At 35.3% G+C, this 27739-nt stretch overlaps 1 protein-coding gene across 1 annotated transcript in view; it reads left to right on the top strand.

Moving 5' to 3' along the window:
• Nucleotides 1-27739, top strand: part of Adgb (androglobin) — a 158345-nt gene that overhangs the window by 29684 nt on the left and 100922 nt on the right. Inside the window, exons 7-11 of the mRNA XM_077801965.1 lie at nucleotides 964-1050; nucleotides 6354-6601; nucleotides 10580-10726; nucleotides 19937-20031; nucleotides 25246-25420. Of these exons, the coding sequence (XP_077658091.1) occupies nucleotides 964-1050; nucleotides 6354-6601; nucleotides 10580-10726; nucleotides 19937-20031; nucleotides 25246-25420 (752 nt within the window). The remainder of the gene's footprint in view (nucleotides 1-963; nucleotides 1051-6353; nucleotides 6602-10579; nucleotides 10727-19936; nucleotides 20032-25245; nucleotides 25421-27739) is intronic.

Genomic DNA, 27739 nt, shown 5'->3' with positions numbered 1-27739 from the left:
ACTACAGTGGTATTTTCTCTTTCTCAATGATTTTATTTTATATATATATATATATATATATATATATAATATGTGTATCTATATACATATATATATATAATATGTGTATCTATATACATAAAATCATTTGAGATATGTAGACACATAGCAATTCATAATCCATATACAACAAACCAATGGAAATCTATAAATACTGCTAAATATGAATGAGACAGGATTCCTCTCTGAAGAAAAGAACACAGGTGTTGGTAAGTGCCATTGCCATCATTATTGATGTATAGTGAACTGTGGCTGTGAGTCCTGAGTGGAATGGAGGAATGGCATTTCTGTTTATGAATGTAAATAGTATGAACACCTCCAAAAATATATATAAATAAAGAGAGCAAATGAGAAGAGTGTTATTTGGTTAAACACTACCTCTGACTTCATGTTACACTGGCAGGTCCACTCTTCTTTATAGGGTGAACCAGATTTCTGGTTTCTCTGCAGTTATATAAGGAATTCATTAAGAACTTCTGATGCCCATTTGGCCTACCATGGATGAGACTGACTTAACACACACCCTCATAGGCCACTTAAAATACTTATTGAATTGAAACAATGAAAATCACTGCTGTAGTCTCAAAAGAACAATATAATCATAAATATTAAAAATATGAAATGAGTTATGCACTTTTTATGTTATATATTTCATAAGATAAAAGTTTTATGTATATGGCATTAATATTAATTTTAGATCTTTTTAAAATACAGCTTATATGCATGTTTTTCACATATATTTTGAACTTTACCATTGGGGCATACTTAGGGTTTTAATGAATCATCTAATTGATAAGACAATATTTTCTTGTACTATAATGTATAACCACTATGACCCCCCTATGTTGATTATTATGCTGCTGTTTATTAGTGATTCTAGTTCCAAATTTTGGTAAGTTTTGCATGATGTGTTTTCTCTTTTAGCATTCACATAGCACAGAGACGAGAACTGGGAGAGTTCACAGTTATTCATGCGCTCACAGGGTGGTTACCTGAAGTCATTTCTCTTCAGTAAGTTTGACTATTAAGTCGCTCATATCTATTTTTTCTTTCTTCCCAAGATGTATTTAAAATATTCTTAGTCATTAAGAAAATTTCAAGAAAGTTTCTGTTTTACATATGTGAGAATAACATTTACAGTGTTATATAAAACTCATTGGGTATTTCAGGGTAAATTCTACTTCACTGTATAGAAGAATAACCCCTCACAGATTCTTAGTTGAAACTGACCCCTGTAACAAAAGACACATAAATAATAATAGTAATAATAGTAATAGTAGTAATAAGCTTACTAAGAATGGATATGTCACATATAAGTGGGAAACACTGAAAAAATGAGTAGTTTTAAAAGAGGTGGTTTTGGAGCTGGGGTTATGGCTCAGAGGTAGAGCGCTCACCTGGCGTGCATGAAGCACTGGGTTCAATCCTTAGCACCACATAAATATAAAAGGTGTCCACCTATAACTAAGAAATAAATATTTAAAAAAGAGGTGGTTTTGAATTTCAGCACATCCGTATCATCAGTAAAAAAAAGGAAATTTTTAGAGAAGTGATACGAAAAATGAAAAACTTTCAGTCTCCACAGTGGTAATCTGTGAAAGGCAAATAAAAGTTGGAACGGGCATTAAGGTTGTTAACATAGATTCTTCTGACACCATCTTCAGGCAGATGAAATCCACTGTTACCTTTAGTGGCTAACTTCTATTCTTTCTGGTAGACAAGTGAGTAAGGAGGTAGGATACTTTCTGTCTTTGCACATTTAAGTTCTGCTTTTAGGAAAATAGAAGGAAGACAGAGCGCTTGCCTGTTATCTGGTGCTTCTCAGTTGTGTTTGTCTTCAGTTGACCCTCCTTGATGGATACTTTTTGTGAAGGAAACGTGATATTTGTTTGTAACATAGGGAGAAGTCAAAAATGGCACCTTTTCAAATCCCTTTTCTGATATCCAAAAGATTTTCTGATGTAGTGTGGACAATGTTAGTGAAAGAAGTAGAAGGGGAATGAAATTGAAAGACTATGAACTGCTCTAAAATTTTAATTCTAGTGTTGATGGAATGCTAAGAGTAAAATTGTAGGTGAATATTAAAGGCATTCATATACTTTCATAATTTAAAGATACCACATGAATTATAATTGTTGACAAAATGTCTATGAAAGTGACATAAAGGGAAAAAAAAGCATGAGCTTTGGTGTTAGACCAGTATAATGAGAGTTAACTTCTTATACTTCCACTTTCAAGCTATGAGAATCTTGCAAGTAATATAAATTCTCAGATCCCAGTTTCCTCATCTGTAAAATGGGAGATAATATGATCTACTCTGGATGGTGTACTGAGATTTAATAGGTAAAGGAAAAGGCATCTACTCAGAAAAAAGTAGTTAGATTATGGTTGAGACATAATTATTCAAAATGCCTTTGCCACCTCTAATGACTTTCACTATATTGTTTAATATTATCTAGAAAGATGCTTGGTAGTTAATAATCAACCTTTGGAAACATGTTGAATAAATGAGAATAAGAGCAAGTTAAGAATAAGTGAGACTCACCCAGACCATTAATTCTACCTTACAATTATACTATAACCTTAAAAAGTTTATATATATATAAAGAAATATATATATATATATATATATATATATATATATATATATGAATGATATATATGAAAAAGATGTCATGAAACAGTATATAAAAAAAACTGTCCAAAAATGTTTAAATTGAAACATAGGAACAGAAACCATCTGCCAAGAGGGCAGGGGACAGGTCAAGTAAGGCTTTATGGACAAGGTTCTGACTTGACCTGAGCCTCTAGCATTTTCTGTGGCAGGTTAGAGAAAGGAAGGCAAGAGAATGAAAAACAGGAAAACAATAGGAGCAAAGGCCCACAGTATGTTCAGGAGTAGGATGTCTTTGTTAATAAGAAGAATTTGAATATTAAGCAGTTATATTCATGGTTTCCTGCAAGTCAAGGAAAAGTAGGGTGTCAAGACTTCAAATTTTTATTGACTACATTTTTTTTTCCATAGGAAAATCAGTAAGGGAGAAAGTGTGTTTGTAGCAACTCCATAAGAAAACTCCTTCCTCCTATTCTCCCATGTGGACCACCAAGGGCAGGCACTGCTCTATTTGTGAATTTTGACCTTTTCCCTATTTTTTTTCCTTATAGATAGTAAAGTTTTATCTTTGAAAATAAAAAATAGAATTGATTCTAATACTCCATGTAATGACTGAAGCCAGAATTAAAGACATATCAGAGTAGATGTTAGAAATCAGATAATCTCAAATAGAGGGATTACTCATTTGCCTATCTGATGGGTGGTCCATCTGTGAATACAGCACTCTGCCACCTCATCTTTAAGTCAAATTGTCCAAGAAGTTTTATGTGTCATTCCATGGTGACATTTGAATGTATCATCTTCATAGAATAGCTTTTTTAATATTGTAGATAGAAAAAAATGACAATATGTTTTTGAGATTCACAAAGATCTTTTTGAATCCTGACTTTCTCATTTGCTAATTGTGTGATCATGTAAAATTTACAAACTCTTAACACTCAATTAAATTGCAAAATCAATGTTGCTGAGCTGTAGTGGGGTTAAATGCACAGATAAAATATACTGAATTATATGGGGAATCCAAGAGGACTAGGGGGCAGTTTAGATACTTAAGCCAGTCTCAGACACACAGAGAACCCTATTCTTTTCAAATCAGAGTTTATCTCACTGATTATTCTCAGAGAATGTCAAATGAATGAGTGGTTAGGGTAGGGTTAGGGTCAATATACACCACTATGCTCCTACCTCCCACTGTCTTCTCATCGCACTTTCCTTCCTCTTTATCATACCAATGAAATGGCTTTTCGTAAAGTCAACAAAGACTTCAACACTGTTTAATCTGGTGGTCATATTCCCCACTCCCCCATTTGCTTACCATCCCTTTATTTGACTCTCTTGAACAACTTCTTTTGCAACATTCGATTTTCTTGGCTTCCATAATAACCCTGTGTTCTCCTCCTATCTTATTTGCTGGTCTTTCCCAGCCTTCCTGAATAGTTCCTCAACCACTAAATGATGGTTTGTAACAGAGATCCTGTCCCATGACTTTAATGAATAGTTTGCTTATAACTCTCAAGTTTTTATATCCAGGCCTGGTATTTTCTTAACTGTAGACTTTACTGGTACACAGCTTTCCAAATGACATAGCTTACATTGGTGTCAAAAGTGTATCTCAAACTCCAGAAAGGAACTCTAGATTCTCAGTCTCCCAAACCTGTACCTTTCCTACCATCCCTCTTCTGAGGTCATTGCACCATCATCCACTTAGTTCTCAACCTAAAGAAAATTCTAGAAATCTTCCTTGATCACTCATCTCCTCACCTTTCACTTGCAGTCTTTCACTGAGCTCTGCCCACTGTAGCTTCTCTACTTGGGCTGAATCTATTTGTTTTTCTATGTCTTACTATTACCCTCCCAGTTCATCTCACCACCACAGCTACAGGGTGAGCTGGCCTCTCTGGGTCTATTTTAACCTCCTCTAGTGAATTTTCTACATGGTAACTAGAGTAGTTAAAAAAAAAAGCATAATAAACAAACATTCCCCCCCCCCTCTATATGTAGCCTGTGTATACACACACATATGGTCAGATCATATCCCTCACCTTCTTTTAAACCTTTCAGTGGTTAGCTATGATACTTGAACGAAGTTTCCAAATCTTCACCCTGGTTCTCACACTATGCTGACTCATACACAGTCTCTTATCTTTTCTGTGACCTTATCTCCATCCTAGCAACCATTCATTGGCTACAAACTCATGGCTCCTTGGGGTCTTTTCTTGAGTTGTGGTTCCTGCCACTGTTGTTTATGTTGTTTTCTTTCTGTTTTGTTTTGTCTGGAATTTTTGTCCATCAGATATCTGCTTTGCTGAATATGTTACAGAATTTGGGTCTCAATTACCATAAATATCAACACCTCAGACAAAGCCTTCTTGACCATCCAACTTAAATTATTCCTTTAGCAACTTATGCCCTATCCCATCTGCTTTTGGTTCATTTTCATAATGGAAGTTGTACTCCATGCAATACTCATTCTCTCTCTCTCTCTCTCTCTCTCTCTCTCTCTCTCTCTCTCTCTCTCTCTCTCTCCTGTGTCCATTCACTGGATGTTAAGGTCCATGAGAGTAGGGAATAATGATTCTTTTTTATCTTACTAAATTTTATGCCTAATGTGGTTAGAACAATGCCACAGAGTAACTGCATAGAGTAAGTGTGTGATAAATGAGTAACTTGAAAAGTATTTTTATAGGCCACACTACATGTGTGTAAAAGAGTCTTTGGAATTTAGATCAAAAACAAGTAGTGTAATTCCCCCAAACATAATATTTAAGCTACCATCAAAGGCATTGAAATTAATGAAGCTGTTTGAGGTAGGAAAACCAACTCAGAGAAGGAAGAACAGCAATGGAGTGGGAGAGAGAATAGAGTAATCTTAGAGCAGCACTTGATTCTGCGTGGATGAATTATATGCTGCTGAATTCTAGAAGATGAGTGGGTCTGGGGTGGAGGTAAGCAGGAGCCACATAGACACAGCCCTTTATGGCTTGTTAAGAAGTTTTCACAGTATCCTCACAGGGAAAGCATATCATTGAGGAATTTAGATGAGAGGATGACCTTATCATATTTGTGATTTTGGAAGATGGCTCAGAGCCATACAAAAAATGGCAGGACTGGAGCAAGGAGACTGGCTTGGGCAGTATTCCAGAGGGATTTTCTAAGGCCTTCTGCTGAGGAAGCAGTGATGAAAATGGAGAAAACATGATTTACTGTAGGGAGAGAAGATAGGATCAAAGTGACACTGGATTTTATTTGATCAGGATTTTAAGGAGAGAGACCTGGTCATTCTCAGTTTTTAGTTCTGAGTACTTAGTAGAAGGTGGTAGCAGGACATACTTGTTTCTTATTTTTTATTCCTTTTTAGACAGATGTCTATTAGGTCTCCCTTTTGCATGGTAGACCACCTGCTACTCACATAAATATACATTTTTTCCCCATCATGGTTTCAACATACCTGTTTCCCTTGCTGGACTGAGTAATCCTTGAGATGAGTAAAACTGGTTTTGGTCTCTTAGTGTCAGCAAATCCCAGCACACAGTAGGTACTCAGTAAAAGGATGTTGCATGAATGAATGTATGATGGTGGGGGTTTTTGAACTAAAAATTCATGTAATGATTAAAATTACTCTTAGCAAATTGTCAATAATTTATTGATATGAAGTGTAAAGGTATCTTTTGAAAATTATTATTGATGTTTTTTCTCTAAGCCCTGGATATATGGACAAAGTTTGGGATCTCCTGAAAGAAATATTGCCCGAGTTTAAGCTGCCAGATGAGCTCAACTCTGAAAGCAAAATAGCAGAGATAGAAAACAAACTAAAAGAACAAGGGAAAGAGACAAAGGATAACAAAGAAGTCAAAGATGGGAAGGAAGTGAAAGACTCGAAGGAATTCAAAACTGATGGTTCCTTGACGGCTCTCAGACCTCCTGAGAAAGGTGACAAGGTTACAAAGGGTAAGACATTCTATACCAAAGTTTCATTCAACATGGACACTGCATGTAAATCCCTTGCAATATTGTGAACCTAAAGCTCCTTTAGTGTCATAATCATCCTTAAATGTTGTAAAAACTGCCATGTAATGAACATGTTTCTCTTAGGACTTCAGAATTTACAGCAGTGTTTACCATGCATAAGTTTTTGTTCCATATTTTGCTTTCTTTAAAAATTAAAGGTGTTTCTCTACTTCAATGATATTAAATTAATTCTGTGTTATCATATAAGGAGATAAAATATTAATATAGAAAGAGACACCAAATTCTAAATTTTTATCAAACACATTTTTCTTGCATGTTTTTGTGCACAGAGCAATGAACCCAAACAGTAAAGGAGAAAAATTATCCTGTTTTGTTCCAGGGAAGGTGAAATAAGCATGGATGATTTTTCCAATATTTATTTTAAAGTGGAAGTTCAAATCTGAAGAAAAGTAATTTTGATTAATTTTATGAAGTACAGGATCATTTCTCTTGTCAAGATGAAAAATGTGTTGGATAATTATTTATTTTGTGTCTTTTAAAACATTTTATATGGATATAAATATGAACAATAATGCTTGTATAATGAAGTAGAATCAAATATACTACAAAATAGCCAACTTATTTATATATCTTGGTATTATTTACAATGATCTTTCAAATGTTTATTTATAAAATATTGACTTTTATTGTAATTATTCTTTATTAAGATCTTGTCCACCAGCATTTCCTCTAGTATACTGCACAGAAATTATTACTTTAGATTTTCCTCAAAAATATAACAAAATTACCTGTGTATGTGATATCTGTCCCTATAGACCCCTCTTGAAATGATCTAACATGTATTCATTATGAAAAGAAGCCTGGCTAAATTAGTTTTATCCAGTATATTCCAAACTGATTTGCTTCTAGAAGCGTTACTCATGTAGACTCACAAATTATCATTTATCCATCCATTCACTAATTCATTCAAATATACTGCTTGCTAATTAGAATACCAGTTGTTTCCCAAGAATTAATGGTATCTTGGTAAACAAATCAGATGTGAAATCTGCCTTCTAGAACTTACAGTCACGTGAAAGAGACTAACATTAATGATGTCAAAAATAGTATATAACCACATACTAAAATATGAGCCTTGAAAGGAAGTATAGGATTTTGGCAATTCATTGGGGTACCTGTTCTAGGCCATCAGGGAAGAATTCTGTAGGAATTTTGAGGAATTATCTAGAGGAAGATGAGGATTGTAGAGGAAAGAGAACCAGGCAGAGTAAATAATGAGTGTAACGATTATCAGGCAGTAGGAGGGATGACCGTGTGTTGAAGGAGTGGGTAGAAAACGTGTTTAGTAGGAGGGGAAGTGAAGAGATAATATGGCTCAAGAAAAATAATTGGATCAAGTCGTATAGGCCGTGCCAAGGTTATTGATTTTTTTGTCGTCAGAGTTACTGACTGCCAATGGTGAGTTTAGAATAGAATCACAATCTGATTGCTCTTTCAAAGGATCACTCTGATGCCTGAGAAAAATAGTCTGGAGGTGGAACAGGGTATCAGGGGTGTGGGCCAATGTGTAAGAACCAACTTGGTGACTGTCACATCATCTTATAAGAATGGGGAAGAAGGTATTGGCAGTGCAGATGCAGGTGAGGTGGTTGGTTCAAGTGATATTTAAGAATTAAAAAATGGCAGACCTTAGCAAAGATAATTGGGAAGATTTTGAATTGCAAACCAGGATAGATGTAGCACCTATTAGGAGAGAGCACAAAATGGTTTTGAATATATTGAATTTGAAATGCCTTTAAGACAAGAGAATTTCTTATACTGGTTTCAAGACTGGTAATGTGCATTTGGAAGTCACTGACAAGTGCACACTAAAACCATAGAAGATATTTCACAAGGAGAAAGTATAGTATGAGAAGACTAGGAAGGCTGAGACTTGAAACCCCTACACATCTGAGAGCTCAGTACAAAATCATGGGCTGATAAATGAGACTAAGGAGTGTCAGAGAAGCAGGGAAAGCCCAAACAGAGCATGTGGGCATTGAAATCAGAGGGGATAATGATGTTTCAAGAATCAGAGAGATTGTCAGGTATTGTTGAGAGATGAACAATAATGAGAACTTAATTTTTTCCATTCGATGTCTTAATGGGAATGTCATCAGACACTGGGGACTGATGGGAATGAAGTACGTAGTGGAGGCACTTACGAAGTAAATGGGAAATAACATAATCTATAGAAGTTCTTGAAGAACAGGAGAGTCACAAAGTGGAACTGACAGGGAATAATGTGGGACCCAGACAGAATATATATTTGCTCACCTCATCAGGGAGAACGGCAGTGGTTTTAGGTGATGATTGGGAGGATCCAGGGAGATGACTTCAACAGCATACTTTTCCTGAGAATGTGGGAGGAGAAAGATCCTCAGTCCAGCAGGAGGGTTTCTCCCAGCCCAGGAAGACTAATGGCTCTTCCATTCTAATAGCTGGAGGGACACAGGTCATGTAGGGACAGGGGTGTTTGATACAGATGTGGATGGGTGAACAGGTTTATTTAATTGGGAGAAGTTGAGAATTTCTGACAAAAGACTTCTACTTTCTCTATTAATAGAAAGCTTAGCTCTGAGCTGAGAGTAAGGTGGAGATGGAAAATGTTGGAGTCCTGAAGATTTGAGTTAATGTGGAGAGGATTGTAGAATTAGGACTCAGCTAGCAAGTTATTTAGAATAGGATTTTGCCTGATGGTTGGACTTAAATGAAAGAGAAATAACAACTACCTAGGATATTTGCCCAAAACACATTTTGGTAAATACTGTTACATATTATCCAAATTTCTAAATTAAACAGCTTGTTTTTTTCTATTATTTTCATTAGATAGTAGATTATTTTTAAATAATAAATTCAGCATAGGTATCTGAAGACTGTTAAAGTTCAATTTTAAGATTATAAATGAAATCACAAACTGCTACACCAAATTTGATGTATTGAATCAAGTTAACATTTATACAAAATCCACAAAATAAAAGTTTAATAACATATTTTTGCATGGAAGTTTCCTAGTTAAATATTTCTTCCTCCCTTTGAAGTTATGGTTTTCCTCAATTTTATGTCAAGCATAGGTGTTAAATCTGTTAAGCTAAGAAATGAAACAGGTATACTTTGGATGCTAAGGAACTGTATAAAGTTTTTAATACCCATTGTTTTTAATTTATGCAAAGTTTTAAGAAAATAAATCCTGTGACCAATGGTGATTATAAATTTAGAAGCTTATACAGAGAATGAAATGACCAAAATCTAAAAATTCTGATTTAGAATTGGAAGGGATTGCAAGTAAAAAAATCTTGGAGGAAATTTGGTTTTATATTAAAGGAGGACATATTTCATAGAGACGTGTTTATGCATAAGAATTCAAACAGAGGGGATAGTTCTGGGCTCATGAGTTTTATTACACATGCCATGCTGGCAAAAGGAGGTTGGTTTGTGGGTGTTGGTTGAGTTCCAGTTCCACAAAAAGATATTTTTTTGTTTCCTTATTTCCTTGAGATGAAGGCCCCAGATAAGATTTAGAGGGCCCCATAGTCAGGACTCAACCCTCAGCCCATGCTTTGTTGTTTGTTGTTTTCATTTTTTAATTGAGAAAATTAAGATGGCACTCTAATTTTATATAAATAAAATATATTCCAATAATGATCTCCATGAAATGCAAAATTATGTATACTAATTTAGTTATTATGTATAACAATAAGCAATGTTGTATGTCTTTCAAAGTACTTGTAGATTTTCAAAAATTTCTCTGGCTTTATTGTGATCTTTCTAATTAAAGGAGATTATGTTTGGGGGAAGTTGTAGCTATTGTTTTACATTTCAAAATATAATTGTTCTGGTCTTTTTTTCATACAATGACTAATAAATGTAGCTTGAGAGTTACTAGTTAAAAGATTTATGATTTTTTTGCTATGTTAGAGAAAACAGATATGAAAGATCTTGGGAAGAAAAAAAGTAAAGATGGAGAAAAGGAAAAGGAAAAGGAAAAGGAAAAATTCAAATTTTCAATTCATGGCTCAAGACCCTCATCAGATGTACAGCACTCCATGCAGTCCCTCTCCGATTGTAAGCTCTCTGTCTCAGAATGCTCTTTATTTTAGTCGTTCCCTAAAATGCTGGAAAATGTGGAAGCACAGAGATGTATTTTCTGTTTTGAAATTTCTAAGAAAGATTGTTGGGCTTTTCCCATAAGTGTTGGGCCCTCTGTGTAAAGAATGGCTGTGCACATGGTGGCCAGGTCCTCTATAGAAGACAGAAGCAAGCCAAGTTCTTCCCGCGTGGCAATCCAAGGAGAAGCAGCCCCATGTGGGCATTTTTCTGAAAGATGATTACAAGTCTAAATTTATCATCCAGATCCAAGTAAATTTGTAGCTCCTCGTTTAGTAACATCCAAATTAAAGGAAATGTGTGTGTGTAACTCTTTGCTCACAGTGTATGTACCTCCAGCTCTTTGACAGTTTCAGAAAATAACTAATGAAGCATGGTCTCTATAGTGGTGGCCTGTTTACTGACAACCGTACTTTTTTTGTGTATCACATTGTGACTGGACAAATATAGCAGATCTATACAGTCTCATTGTATAAAGATCATGTTTTCTTAGTGAAAATGCTCAGGATTCTATCTACTACATAAAAATCATACTGTATCTTCCTCGTTTTAGTTAATATCCTTCCAACTTACATAGACAGATAGTTCCAAAAGTCCTGGGTCAGGGGACCTTTATCCTCTGTACCACCTAAAACAATCTAGTACAACAGCCTCTAATGGTATCATATACTATAAAAAAAATTACACTTCAGATTGTTCAAGAGGAGATTTCAATATCTCTTTTGAGACTCTGTAGTCCCAACAAGGAGTCATCTTAGTGCTCCCAGAGTGTTGATTACAATTTTCAGCTCATCCTTCATTATGTGGTTGAAAATATGTCTTTCTGCCTCCAGCACTGTGCTTTATCTGGTTTATTTTCATTTTGTATTCTTCCTTAATATATTATAATAATTTGTATGAGAAAATTTTAATAGTTCTGGCCTCTGATGTTTACTGAAATGAATCCAGTGATGTGGTAAAGAAAATAGTCACTAGTTACTGCATCTTTAATTTTTCATTAAAATTTATTTTCTTGTATTGATGCCTTAAGTAATATTTTCTGAAAGTGGGAAACATCACATTATCACAGTTCATCTTTATTAAAATGGCTGAATTTGCTCGAGTTTCTTTCTTTGTGAAAGTGAGGGTAATGGTGCCTTTTTTCCACTGGAACACAGTTAAGGTCAATGTCAATATACAGAATATAGTTCCGATTGGAGCCACTGCCTGAGTCAAATCCTTTATGGAAAGAGTAAGCACCAGGCAATTGGTGGAGGCTCCTTAAAATCAGAATCTTCTGATTTCTTAAAGTGAGCATGGTATCTGTGAGGGCTCCTCTGAGAATTAAGTATTAAAGTCCAAGTAAAGTGCTTGGTACATGTGGGTAGAAATACATTTTAGTATACTTATTGCTGAAGTCTTTGTTAATTCCTAAACATGTCCAAGATACCATGTTAAAATGAATTCTACAGGACTCTATCTACCATAAATAAAAGACAGTGGCCATATGAACTCCCTTCTCCAATACAGTTAAATGTAAGTGGTTTGGCAGATGGTATTGTTAAAATTCATTTCCTTAAAACAGCTGTTTTGGTTTTACTTATACCAGATTATACAGGGACCCTGAGCATTCAAAAGGTAATTGACCTACAATTCAAACTCTATGAAAAAAATAACATGACATTTATATTATTTATATTCAACTTGACATAAATAAAATGTCATAGGTAACTGAGAAATCATGGAAAGTTTAACATGAAGTACTCCTATTAATTTTATGAAAGTAGTGCATTTATCACAGATGTTATTAAAATAATATGTCACTCAAAATTTTAAAATGTTATAAAAAATATAATTTTAAGGTGTCAAAAATCATGTAGATATTTATTCACGTTTATACATACATGTATATATTTACATTTATATATCTAATACATACCCTAATAACCATTTATATATCTAATATATACCCTAATAACTATGTGGCATTTAAGAGTTTTTTATTTTGTTATTTTGAAAGTAAATATATTCATTAAGGTTAACAAATGGTTCAAACAGTATACATGTGTTTGTGTGTGTATGTGTGTGTGTGTGTGTGTGTGTGTATATATATATATATATTTTATGTAATCTTTATATATATAAAAATTACATAAAATCAAAGACCTGTGTTAATGATTGGCAGGAAGCTCTTTTCTAAATGGTGTTTGGAAGACCCAGCCTCCTTATTTCTTATGGTTCTGACAACTTCAGCAATGTGGATTCTAAATTTCTATACCAGCAGAAGGAAAAAGACCCGGAGCTCTGCAAGAGTGGCATTTTTAAGGGCAGAGCTAGTTGTATCATGCATCGCTTCTGCTCACCACCTTCTGACTGTGATAGAAGTCTATAGCCCACCTAACTGTAAGGGAAATCAGGAAATAGAGTTTAGCTGAATGTTTTGGAGAAAGAGGGAACCATTAAATCATTAAATTATTAAACCGTAAATCATTGCCACATTCCACTTCCTTGATCTCCAGGTGTCCATGTTATTCTTCTTCCCACATATATAATATGTTCACCTCTTACCAAGAATCCCAACCAAATTGCTATTTAGTAATTGCACCTAGTGTAAAGTCTGGGATCTCCAAGTCATGTGCTTATACCCACAACCAGGTAAGTCCACCCCTGTATCTAATGTATTGTTGAAGAAGGACAGAAGATCTGCAATATAAGTTTCCACCATGAAAAGAAGAGAATAGGAGCCGTACTGTAGTCACTTACCACAGCAACTAAAAAACTCTGCTGAGAGGACCCTGTGCAGACCCTCTGGCACAAGGGGCAGCTTCTTGGCATTGACTATTCTCTTGGAGGAACTCTAAATGAAGTGTTAACTAGCTTTATGAACCCAGGGAGTACTGCTCCAGAGTTCACACTGCTGTATTATACCTCCTTCAATATCTGTGGATATTAGCAGCTTTAAAATTTGTTGAACCCTTATTCTCTAAACAACTAAATTTAAAATGTAACTTAACAAAATCTTGAATTCAAATTGTAACATTAATTTAAAATACTGAAGCTCTAGAAAAAAATGAACAAATCAGATCCTTCTCATAGCTGAGAAAGAAGTAGTATCCAGGAATATTAGAGATTTGAATTTTGAAGTTACCTAATTACAAGAAAACTTAGAATTTGTTTAGTAATATAAAATAGCTCAGTAACACGGTAACTGTAATTTTGTTTAAAAAAATACAAATCAGTAAGATTGGAATATGTCTTGTTGGAAGAGTAAGGTTGACTGTTTTCTGATCATGAGAGAGATTTTGCTGGATGTTCATAATTTCTTCTTCCTTCTGAAAACATATTTTTCCAGCCTCTGTTGAAGTAAAATATGGCCTGTGCCTGTGTTCTAGCCCATGGAACAGGAACAGAAGCAATGTGCACCATTGCCAGTTGACCCCTGAAATAAATGTTCCTGTGTGAAGTCCCCCTTTTCTAACTTGGTGTGGTTAAGGGTACACTGTTAAAGATGGCGGAAGACTGGGAAGAGCAGGGAGACGTGAATTGCTGCTTGGAATCTGTCTGGGGTTTAGTCATGTCTGTGTGAAATGCTTAGATCAGAGCTTACCATGGAGTAAGCATTCAATAAAAGTTAGCCACTATAAGAAATTGAGTTAATATCACACTGAAAAAATGATTTATAATCTTAGACAAATATCCCTTATGAATTTGCAGTAGTTATGTAGTAATTTGGAGTCCATCTCACTGTGAATCATTGATTCAGGCTGAAACTGTTATTTATTAAGGCAGTGAATATCTAACATAAAATGAAATCAATGATAAAAGTGATACTTAAGCAATATTATTTATTTTATAGCAGAGTCTTTTGAAATATAGGGAATAAGAAGAGGTGCACTAAATTGCAACATCTAAATTATACCAATGAAATCCTCCTAAGCAATAAAATACATGTAATTAGCAAGGCAGTTTTGGAAACTGCACAACTTCTAAAGACTGTACAGATATTTTAAGGCAGTTTTAGAGGTTAGGATTTTAAATGTCATCTCCTTAAGTGGGTCTTTTTTCTCCCTTAAATTTATTCACCAATTATTCAACTTGATTGTATGCATTTGTTTTTATTCCGTGAAACACTACTTTAACATCTGGGAAGATAAATAAGAACATTCTATGGTTTATGTAATGAATTGTTCTTTAAAAGATACAGAGCTCCTGAATCCAAATATTTCCCTCTAAGATATTCTGAAAGCATTTTTTTTCATATGTAATGATATGAGGAAGTAGTATTATAGAAATCAGCATATTTACAGAGATAATAATGGACCGAATATGAATTCTCTGAGACTCTTTTCAAATATCTCTTATCTTTTTTTGTTAACAGACTCTTTGAGAATCTTATGAAAATCATGAACCTTCTCTCTTTTCCCAAATACTTAGTGCTATTGATTGAATGTGCCCCACAACAATCATGATTTGAAAACTTGGTCACTATGCAAAATTTTGGGGAGGTGAGGCTTAATGAGAAGTGATTTAGGTCATGAGGGTGGAGCAGAGGGATTAATGGCATTATTGCACAAGTGAACTGGTTATCTCAGTAGTGGGCTTACTCTAAAAGAGGGAGTTTGGCCCTCTTTTCTGTCTGACCCTCTCTCTGCCCTTTGGCTTTTGCCATGGGATATTACAGCAAAAAGACTGTCACCAGATGCCAGTTCCTCAATATTAAACTTCCCAGCCACTAACTGTGAGGAAATAAATTTTGGTTCTTTATAGATTACTCAGTTTGAGGTATTCTGTTATAGCAGCACAAAATAGACTAAGGCACAGTATGCACACAAATGTGCAATGTTTTACCTATTTGGGGGAGTTTCTGGAACCCTGAATCCCTTTTATAAGATGTAAATATTTTAGCTCAAAATATCCTATTTTTATTATGTTGATACCCAGAATTCATAGGTTAGTGATAAGATGATAACACCAAAACTGTGATACCAGTATTTATAAGCAGCTGCAATTTGATGGGCTGTGCAACGATACATGCTTATCAAATATTTAGAAGTTGACCCCTGAATAAATGCTGATGTTTTAATATTTTCACATTAAATATTGCAATCCCATAAAAATTGTCATAGAATTTAAAGCACATTCTTTCTGTCATCAACATTATTAATAGCTATATGTTAAGACCATGTCCTTTATCTCATATTTCTAGTAATTATTGTTCTATGACCTAATTTAGAATTCCCAAGTTTCTGTAGATTTTATTATGCAACACTATAAAATAGATGGAAAATGTTCTCTCAAAATACTTGCATCATAGTCAAACTTTATTTGAATATCATATAGAATCTAGAGCTTGAATGACATTATAGGTTTATGGCAAAGTATTTGATTTCTTAATATTAAATATTTAGCTTTAAGAAACTTTAGGAAAGACATAAAAACTTCCATTGTATAATAAGCAAATAGGGAATGTAATTTGAACTAAAATTTGTTTTTTAATATTTTTTAGTTATAAGTGGACACAATGTCTTTATTTTACTTTATGTGGTGCTGAGGATGGAACCCAGTGCCTCACACACACCAGGAAGCTGCTCTACCTCTGAGCCACACCCCAGCCCCTAAAAAACTTTTAAACTTAAAAGATTTTAAAATCAGAATTTAGAAGAGAATTAATTTGATGGTTGATTTTATGTGTCAACTTCACTGAACCATATAATGCCCAGATATTTGATTGTAAGCCATTAATATTTAAAAGAGTAGGCTGGGTAACATAGACTGCTTGATCTAGTGCAAGTGGACCTCATTCAATCAGTTAAATGCCTGAGAAAAAGTCTGGCTGTCCCCCAATAAGAGAAAATTCCTGCTGCCTGATTGCCTTCGGACTCAAAGTGAAACTCTGACTATTCCTGGGACTTGAGTCTGTTGACCTTCAGACAGGAACTATAGTTAGAACTTGTCAGCCCCCATGATCATGTGAACCAATTCCTTATAATAAACCTCCTTTTATATATTTCATATCGGTTCTGTTTCTCTGGATACACCTGACTAATACAGATACTCCTACCATGAAGTAGGGTGCTGCTGTAACAAACACCTACAAATATGGAGGTGGCCTTGTAACTGTGATGGGTAGTGGCTGAAAGAGTTTTGAGGTGCCTTCTAGAAACAGCCAAGATTGTCTTGGAGGGCCCTTCCCCCCAATATCTTTCATTGGTGCATTATAGTTGTATATAGAGACATATGTGTAATAAGTTGTTATATATTCGTACATGTACACAATCTAATTTGGCTAATGCCATTCCCCAGTATTTCCCCTTGCCATTCCCTCCTCCCTCCCCCTAGTCCCTGGTCCCTTTCCTCTGTGCTACTGATTTCCTTTTGGTTTTCATGAGATTTCTCCATTCTCGCCCCAATTTTCTTTTCCCTTTTCCTCTTTAGATTCCACGTATGAGACAAAAATATGACCCTTGACTTTTCTGAATTTGGCTTATTTAACTGATCATAATGTCCTCAGTTCCATTCATTTTTCTTCAAATGACATAATTTCATTCTTCATGGCTAAATAAAACTCCATTGTATATGTATACTAATTTTTTATATCTATTCATCCATTGTCAGAAACCTACACTGGTTCCATAGTTTGGCTATTGTGAATTGTGCTGCAATAAATATGAATATGTATATATCACTCTATTATGCTGAATTTTTAATTTTTAGGCTAAATACTGAGGCATGGTCTAACTACATCATATGATAGCTCCATTCCTACTCCTTAAGAAAACCCCATACTTTTTTTTCCTTTTTCATGTTAGTTTTATTAATTTACAATCCTGCCAACAGTGTAAAAGGGTTCCTTTTTCTCCACATCCTCTGCAGCATTTAATATTGCTTCTATTCTTGAAGGCTGCCATTTAAACTGGAGAGAGAAGAAATCTAAGTGCAGCTTTGATTCGCATTTCTGTCATTGCTAACCACATTGAGCATTTTTAAAAATATATTTGTTGGCTATTTGAATTACTTCTTTTGAAAAGTGTCAGTTTAGTTAATTTGCCCATTATCAATTGGGTTATTTGGGGGTCATTTTGATATTAACTTTTTAGGTTCTTTATATATTCTGGATATTAATCCTCCATCAGAAGAGTATCTAGCAACGATTTTCTCCCATTTTGTAGGTCTTTCTCTTCACAAACTGAATGGTTTCCATTGCTGTTTAGAAGCTTTTTAATTTGATGCTAACCCATTTATTAACACTTAGCATTATGTCTGAACTTTAGAATCCTATTGAGAAAGTCATTGCCTGCACCTAAATGTTGGAGTGTTGACCCTATGTTTTCTTCTGAGAATTTCATAGTTTCTGGTCTAATTTTTAGTCCTTCAATCCATTTTGTGTTGACTTTTGTGCAACTCTAGCTTCATTCTTCTACATACAGATAACCAGTTTTCCCAGAACCATTTGTTAAAAGGCTGTCTTTTCTCCAATATATTTTTGGCACCTTTGTCAAGAATCAGAAGACTGTATCTGTGTGGGTTTGTCTTTATGCCTGCTATTTTGTACCATTGCTGTATGTAATTGTTTTTATGTTCATACGATATAGTTTTGGTTACTGTGGCTCTGTAGTAGTAACCAAGTTAGGTCTTGTGATGCCTCTAAGCATTGGCTTAGAACTGCTATGGCTATTGTGGGTCTTTTATTCTTCCAAATGAATTTTAGGACAATTTTCTCTAGTTTGAGAAGATCATCATTGGTATTTTAATGGGTATGGCACTGTATAATCAATGATATTAAAAAATATTTACATAAAGTCATTTCTAAGCAAAAATATGTTGAAGGTGAAGCTTAGCTTCTCCCTACTACATATAATGAGATATGAGAGATGAGAGTTAAATTGTGAGGATTATGAAGCAAAAAAAAAACTTGAAGATTTGGGAAATCCTCAATCTCTATTGCAAAACAGAGAGAGAGAGATAAATCTTGTTGTAGAAACAATACCAAGAATGTGTGAACAATCGTTCTGTAAGGAGATTAGCAATGGACTAGACATCTCAGCAAAGATCAGGAATACAAATGAATTTGTACCCACAGAGTCAAGACCATTTTAACTAAGGGAATAGAGAAATCAGGATGGAATAAAAGAAGGCTGTTGGACTTCTAAAGTCTACAGAACAGAACAATAGAGCTGTCTGGCTTTGAAAATAAATATGTGTTATCTTTCAAGAAAAGGGAAGAATGATCCCTTGAAATGATTCAAAGACACTCAGGGCTTCCACTGTCATGAAGGCTCAGGGAGCTAGACTGTTTCCACCCCAGCCTCAGCCGGTAGGCTCACCTTTCCTGTTTCAATAAGTCAGGCCACCCCTACAAAGAGCAGGTGGGCACTCCTGCCAATATCCTCATGAGTGGATCCATTGCAAAGAGTCACCAGGCAAGGCCTCCACCCAGGTCTGAATAGTTGGAGCCACCACCTAGAGCTATTGGGTAACAGTGAGCCCAGAAGGCAGAGAATCCAGCCAAAGATTGTTCTAAAGCTTTAAGATCTACTGGACCTTGCCTTGTGAGGTTTTAGACTTACTTGGAACCTGTCTCTTCTTCCTCTTTCCTCCTTTCCTGTTTCTTCCTTTTGGAATGAAATCATCTTTCCTTTGCCTGCCTCAACATTGTGTTTGGAAGCATCTACCTTGTCTAGTGTCCCAGGCTCATAGTTATGGAGCAGCGACTCAAACCTCAAGTCTTAACCATATGCTATTTAGATATTTATACAAGACTTTGGACTTGTTTGAGGTAGAAATTGAGGTAGAAATCAGCTAAGATTTTTGGTGCTTTGAGGATGGGATGAATGGCATTTGCGTGTAAGAAGGGCATACATTTAAAGAGCTGAGATCAGAAGGTTACAGAAGGAAATGTGTATCCCCCATATTCAAGTGTTGAATCCCTGACCCCCGATGTGAGTCTATTTGAAGATAATTTCTTTAGAGAAGTAGTTAGGGTTCAGTGAGGTCACAAGGGTGGTACCTTAATTCAGTGGGGACTGGTCTAATAAAAAGAGGAAGACAGCAGATCTCCCTCCTTCCTCTCCCCCTTCCTCTCCTCCCCCCCTTCCCCTTGCCATGTGAGGTCACATGAGGCACAGTGAAAATGTGACTGCTTAGACCCATTTTTATTAGGATTTTCTTGTGACAATGTTTGTTTTACAGGTTCTTCAGGAATTCAGTCCCCTCATATGGCTGTTTATGCTACCTTTACACCTCTCTATTTGTTTGAAAACAAGATTTTTTCATTAGAGAAGATGGTAAGCATTCAAAAACCAAGAAATACATTATTTTTAAGGTGTGTGTAAGTGGTGTGGGGTGGAGGGGTTCTTTGATTTACAGGGACCTGGCACATCCAAAATTATCTTAGATGATTACAATTCTGATTTTTTAAAAAAGAGAAAAAAATATAGTCACACTTTAGTTTTAAATATTTGTTATTATACACAGAAGGAAACGTAGAATTTATAAATGTCAGTGAAAATGATACATACCATTCCTGAATACTGATTAATGAACTTCCCATACATAGACCACACATATTTTCCTAACTTAAAATAACTTAAATTAATCCACACTCTGGCTGGACAGCCAGTTTATGAACTTCCTTGTATCCGAAAATAATATGATGTAAATGCTACTTGCTTGTTTTCTTTCAAATTTAACAAATTGTAGAAAATTTAGAAAATGTGGTCAAAAGTAACAAAATATTCATGGTATACATACCTAGGCACAGGCACTGCTAATATTTTGGCACACATCTTTTAATTTTCTTCTATGTATGTATTCTCTGTGTACTTGTGTTCTTTTTTTATAGAGTGGAAACCAGTTATTCATTTAACAATTACAATATTAGCATTTTTCTCATGGCATTACATTTTAGTCATTATAATTTTTATCGATGCATAATATTATGCTGTTGTATAATTTGTAAGCTACCTTTTGTTGTTAGGGAAATTTTTTCCCATTTCCCTGGTAATAGTAAAGTGTATCAAGTTTCTGTACAATATATTTCGACAAATGCTGAATTGCGTTTAGAGTGTATTGGGTCCCAATACTGTTTTGTGACTTTAGACATCTAATACTTAATTGCTAGGATTCCCTACATTCTAAAGTCACTACCTTAAAGTATAAGACTAGGAGTTACAGTGACATAAGTGCATATGAATGCTCCTTTGGTTAGTTCGAAACAGCTGAGCTTTAAAACTTTAATGAAAATTAGCTTTAAATGTAAATACTCCAATTGGAATACTGATTATAGTACTTTACTATATGAATTGTATTTGTCTTTTAGATTAGCTTGGGAGCATAATGTTATCATTTTTATCATCTTCTCCTCCTTTTCCTTTTCATCCTCCTTTTTCTTCTTGCTCTTCTCCTTCCTCCTCATTCAATTTTTTTCGATAGAGCCATTCCTAAGTGCAAAAATATACCATGGAGCAGTGATAACATCATAAAAATGATCAGGCACAGCATGCCATCTTGAGTAGAGGGATAGCAGCAGTTTCTCTGATTTTAAAGTGAAGCTGTGATTAGCTATAGTTCAATTGCAGAATCAGAAATTTGTACTGGTTCTAAAAATAAGTAGCACAATATTCCAAGTGTGCTTCCAACTTCTTTCTCAAATCAAGTCTCTTGTTGAGATTAGGGCTGGCCACCTCATCCCTGATTCTTTTCTTAACCTCTTTTCCTGCCACTGATGCGGTCTGGCTCAGATATTGTAGTTAAAGACTATTTGCACTATTAAAGAACACTAGCGTGTTTTGTACAGTGCTGTGGCCTCGGGTCTTGAGAGGTACTCAGACTCTTTTAAAAACATTAACATGTAGGCCTAGGATGAATGCTTTACTTAACAAACAACAGTATGCAAAATAATCTAATTGAACTTATGGTGGTACTACTAAAAATCTAAGATTAAACACAAAGTTAATTTTGAATTTAAAAGACAAAAAACCAACAACCTATAAACACATCTGTGCATTTGCTGGTTAATTCAGTTTATTAATTATCTATTATATGCTAACAATATGCTATGTCCTAAAGACACAAAGTAAGTAAGATTGACCAAGTTTCTCCTCACAAAGTTTAAGAATCTGAGGAGGCAATCAGACAATTAAGCAAATTTTGCTAATACAGTTAGAAACCTGTCATAACACCGAGCTCATGAGGTGCCTGCATCATGGTAGATGTAGCTGCACCATGTGTGTTTAGAGTTGTGATCAAATGAATAATTGAATAAATGAATGAAAAAAAATCAATGGAGAAGAAAAAGCACAAATGTCAGTTTTTCCAATGGATAACTACAGAACTCCCAAGAAAAACTAACAGTTTAAGCTAAGACCTTGAGAAGTTATGCAGGTAAACAAGAAAAAGTGTGTTAGCAGCAGAGAGAATCTTACATTGCAAAGGCTGGAGTGAAAGAGGCCGCACTGGGTTCAGGAAACTACTGGAAATCAAATAGCTTATAAAGTGAGACAAGAGAAAGGCAGCCGCAGTTGTGGGTGGAAAGTCAGGTCTTGAAGACCTTTATAAATCCGCACCTTGGATGTTGAAATAGTATAAGGTGTCAGGGGATCTGCAATTAACACAGCAAAGGCAAAAGTAATTAACCTGCCCCCAAGGCTATGATGGTCATAAGAGGGTCATGCTTCTCCTAGCTTGCCTGCTGATTCTTTTAGGTTAGCTCTATCTACGAGGCTGTTCTAGTTTCCTGATAAATATCAGATTATAATAGAGATATAATGTTTTAATAATAAGCCTTTAGGAAACAATTTCTTTCCTAATAAAATTTTATTAAATGGAGAACGCTGCTAAACATTATAACCCCAAAGACAATGAGATCAAGTAAAACAAAGTTAATTACTTGCATTTATTTAAATAAATGAAGATGACAAGAGAAACTATAATAAAACTTGAAAAGGACCAAGATGCCAGGAATTACCCTACACGATTCAACATCCTCCCCACTTGGGTATTCTAAATGATTTTAGTTTTATTTAGATGGATGATTTAGGAGTTTTAAGAAAGATTCCTCTGTGTGCCAAAGCTCCTGCTCCTTCCTTTAGAAAGTTTGAAATGAAATGGGGTAAAAGAGTAGAAGGAGTTTAGGAAAGGAAATATCTAAATTATTCAATAAAAACTTATTGGGCACCTACTCGGTGTTTCAAGCACTATTCTCAATCCCTGTCTGCCTCTAATCCTAATCCAAGGAACTTTGAATTCTTCGATGAAATTTCTTATCATTGAACTCTTATTAATAACATTGTTTTACATAAATCAGAATCATTGTGTAGTTCGTTGAAAATAAAATGAAAAATTAGAAATTGCCTTTTTAAAATTTCTCATGCTAAAGTCAAGTTGGAACTTTGGCAGACGACTCAAACAATAAGTAGGTGCAGACACCATACTTTGTTCTTCTGAATGGTACTTTACATTTTCAAAATATTTAAAATCATTTTATTTTCAAACACTCTGAGGTTCAATAAAGAAAGACTTTAAAAATGCAAAGGCTTGTTGCAATAATGAGAAATTAACATAGGTAGGCCAAAAATATCACTCGCAAAAATGTTCAATTTATTGAATGTATAAATACTTCTTGAGTCTGACCTCTATTTTTGATACTGTTGATATGTGACTTTTGGGGGGGGTGGTCCCAGGGATTGAACTCAGGAGCACTCAACCACTAAGCCACATCCCCAGTCCTATTTTGTATTTTATTTAGAGACAGGGTCTCACTGAATTGCTTAGCATCTTACCTTTGCTGAGGTTGGCTTTGAACTGGTGATCCTCCTGCCTCAGTCTCTCGGGCAGCTGGGATTACAAGCAGTGCCCCCAGAAGTGTGACTTTTATAGGACCACACCTTTTTAAATACTAAATGAGGCAGGTTTTTATTGAATGACCTCAAATTCTTTCATAAGATTTCATTGAAAGGGGCTGGGACTGTAGCTCAGTGGCAGAGCGCTTGCCTAGAATGTGTGAGGCACTGGGTTAGACCCTTAGCACCATGTAACAAACTAAACAAATAAAGGCATGCTGTCCATCTACAACTATAACAAACAAAATTTAAAAAAAAAAAGATTTCATTGAAAGGATTACTTTCAAGTATTGACTTGATTCATGGAAACTTCTAAAACCTGACAAAGTTCAAGCTGTAGGAGAAGTTTCTAGGAAAGTTTTTTTAAAGCCACTTTAAGACATAATTACAGAAATTTTGGAATATTTTTCAGCAAACTGCTAAAATCTAATTTAAAAAAAGGAAAAGAAGAATTTTTCTCTACTTCTTAATTAGGCCACTCTAAAGACCATTAAGTCACTTTTATCTTTACTTTGAATGATACTTTTACATGGCTTTACTGGACTCACTGATTAGCTCCTTCTTAGGATGATTCCTCCAGTTCTAGCTCATGGGTGCCCCCACCTGTTTTGTGTCTTGGTGAAGTACAGATTGACCTGAATCCTGAGAGCAAGGCAGATTCCAGCTGAAGCACTAATTTGGAAGAGGCTGATGGGTAGACTGCAGGTCCTTCTAAGTGAAACTTTTGTAAATTTAGAGTCTCAATTGCAGTTATTCCATCAAAATTAATGATGCAAAATTAGAAGGAAGGAAGAGTTATTGGCAAGACCAACTTTAATGTAATTAATATTGCATTTTATTTTAAGTGTTAAAGCAAGCTGTGGAAGTCAGAATTTGCTTATGGTATACATGTGTTATTTAGACTAGTACTTTACATTGTGTGTGTGTGTGTGTTTGCGCGCGCGCGCGTGTGTGTCTGTGTGTATTTATAACTTCAAATTTCACACACATTTTAATTTCTGATGGCATATATTAGGCAGAAGTCAGTAACCCAAGTCTATGTAAATATTATTCCGAATTATTCCAAAGTAGAGTGGCTTCAGGAGACCTGAGCATTTGAACATGGAAACACTCCTAGATTTGGCAGGGCAGCCTGTGTCCCCTGCACTTGCATGAATGCCACACTGTCATGACTAATCAGGGGGATTTCCCACGAGGGAGCCCTCTGTTAGAGAGTGAGGGAACAGTCTTAGAAAAGGCAACCGCCTGCCACCCAGTTGACCTGAGCACATTTAGGACAGTGAATTGTCTTTAATATTAGGTAACAATTCCCAGTAATAAACACTAGGATTAAAACTTGGACCTATAAAAATCACGGTGAAAATTTTGGACAATGACTAGAGTGCTAAGATTGTTGCTGTCTCATGAGGATCTTGAGCTTTTAGAACTGATTCTAGTTCTAGTCTCTCATTTTTTTTTTTCAAATAAGAACATTAGCCTCTCCTTCATCAAAATTAAAAGATGGAAAGAAATATAAATGGTGACAGTGCTTATAATAAAGGAGGTACAAAAATGGATGGTCAAATATCATGGCAATAGCATTTTTATATTGGCGAAAGTATGATCTTAAAGCTGGAGGTGATTGAAAGAATCCTTTTGCATCTTCTCTCCATTTCCTAGGCAAATTCTGCTGAGAAACTTAGAGAATATGGACTCTCCCACATCTGTAGCCATCCTGTGCTGGTGACGCGAAGCAGGTCATGTCCCCTTACAGCCCCACCAAAACCACCTCCCTTACCCCGCTGGAAGCTCATCCGCCCCAAAAAAGAGATGGTCATAACAGATGAACCTCAAGGTAGTATCGTGTTGTCTCGAAATGTTTCCAGTTACCAGTTCTCTTCATAAAAGTTTAATAATTTCTTTTGTGATAAAAGATGAATGTTGAGGTCCTGCTCCATCACTACACCTAAAACCTACTTGAATTTTATATCTAAATTCTATGTTCTTAAAAAATTAAATCTCCACATCTCAGAAACCAAGCATTTTTGTTCATTTCTAAATTGACCAGCCAATCACTTCTCTCTTTGAGTTATTCTTAGCATGATAGGAAAGTAGATTGTAGTAAATAATATGGAAGCTTAATAGAGTATATCAAGCCTCTGGAATGAATTTCCAAGGGGAAATTCACCACGGAATATCATGCAGAACATAATCTTTGAGTTATATGATTTATAATTAGAACTCCTATAAAAATAGAACTTCTACTATGAAGTGGCCCCCAAGTTAGTACCTTCATATGGACACAGTGAATGATGGTTGTCCTCAGAAATAAATAGGTCCTCATGGGCTAAGGAGAGGGAGGGGTTTGTTCCCATTCTGTTATTATATTCTCACAATTCATTTTTAAATTCCTCACAGTCCATGTCTTAAAACCTTCACATTTTTTTTTCTCTACAAGTCTTCGTTCTTACTCTATTTTTTTCCCATGCACATAATATTTAAATAAAAGCAGGACCAAGAGAGCAAGAAAAGGGATGAATGAGACCATAAGTGCAAAATCAATTTTAAAGCAAAAACACGAAATGAGGGGATGGATTTTTAAAAAGAAACACTAATAATCAAACAATTGAGACATAAACCAATAATTCATATTTGTGTATGTTTATTCAACATACATATTCTTCCCATAGCTAATTTAGCATGTATACTTTTAAATACAGGATGAAGAAAACTGGAATGCTATGGGTTGTGTGTGTGTAGTGTGTGTGTGTGTGTGTGTGTGTGAATACATATATATATATATATATATATATATATATATATATTTTCTCATTCCCAGAAGCTTAAATTATCCTGTTAAAAATAGATTTTGTTATTATTTTAATGTACATCTCCTTGATTTTGCATGTTTTCCATTTGTCTGATATTTCATTATTTTATAATTCTATTAATTCAGTAACATCATTTTCTGGAAATTATTGCATCAGAGATTGTATAAATGATCGACTTTCTGTTACTACAATTAAATAGCTGAGGCAATTAACTTATAAGGAGGAAAGGTTTATTTGGGCTAATGCTTTGAAGATTCTATTCTAAAATTGGTTTGGTACTCTAAGGAGCCATCATACACAGAAAGCATGAAAGGCGGACCGTTCATCTCATGAGCCAGGAAGCAAAAAAAAAAAGAAGAAAAAAAAAAAGACTGTGAGCCCTCAGTCTCTTTCAAGGGCACATCCCCAATGGCCCAAGACCTCTCTCAAGGCCCTACCTCTAAAGGTTCCACCACCTTCCAATAGTGCCACTCTGGGGACCACGCCTTTATTTAACACTGGGCCTTTGGAGGGCATTCAACCTTGAAGCTATAGCAGGAGTTTCATTCAAAGGTCATCTGAAATACAGTGAAACAGTGAAGGCAGAGCCATAGTGAACGTACACTTGCCACTTACCAAAGGCATCACTGCTGAGCTTTAGATATGCTTCAGCAGTCGATCCCAGGATTCATCCTTGTATCCTTTTGAGTGGTGGGACTGTCTTTGCATTGCTTTAACTCCTGCTGTCACTTCAAAGGTGGGTAATAGTTCATTGCAAGTGACAAGAGAACTGTGTCCCAGTCACAGAGGAAATTGTAAGACTCAGTGGTACTCAGGAGCCTAAAACTGCCCTAATCACATAGATTGAAATATTTACCTGTTCCTTGCCTCTTATATCCCACCATAATTTATACATTTTAAAAATATAAATTACAACTGGTAACCATGTAATTTTCCTCACATTTGCTCTCTGCCTACATTGACACCACCAGTACAGCTGGTAGCAAAGATTTCTCTAGCACAACATGGGTTATCCTTGCCAGAAAGGAACAAAAAGAAAAAAAAAAAAGTCTGTTTGGGGTGGAAAAGAGAAATGGTGGATTTATTTTTTATTCAGGCTCAGCCACCTCACCCCTTTCTGCTAAATTCTTTCAGACATTGCCACATATTATTTTGAGTTCAGCAGTGACTTGTTGGTACCAACAAAGTGCGTGTGCTGCTTTGAGTTCCAAGAACTCCTTCTTTCCCTCCCTCATCTCTTCCTGCCTGCCTGCCTCCTAAATGCTATGTTTTAGTTAAATGCAATGAGTCACTAAAAACAGTTGTTCATTCAGAGCATTAAGGAACCACAGAATGAAAGGAAG

This window comes from Urocitellus parryii, chromosome 8 (assembly GCF_045843805.1).
Source record: "Urocitellus parryii isolate mUroPar1 chromosome 8, mUroPar1.hap1, whole genome shotgun sequence".
NCBI lineage: Eukaryota > Metazoa > Chordata > Mammalia > Rodentia > Sciuridae > Urocitellus > Urocitellus parryii.
The sequence above is the reverse complement of the archived record's forward strand: the minus strand, read 5'-3'. Positions and strand labels throughout refer to the sequence as shown.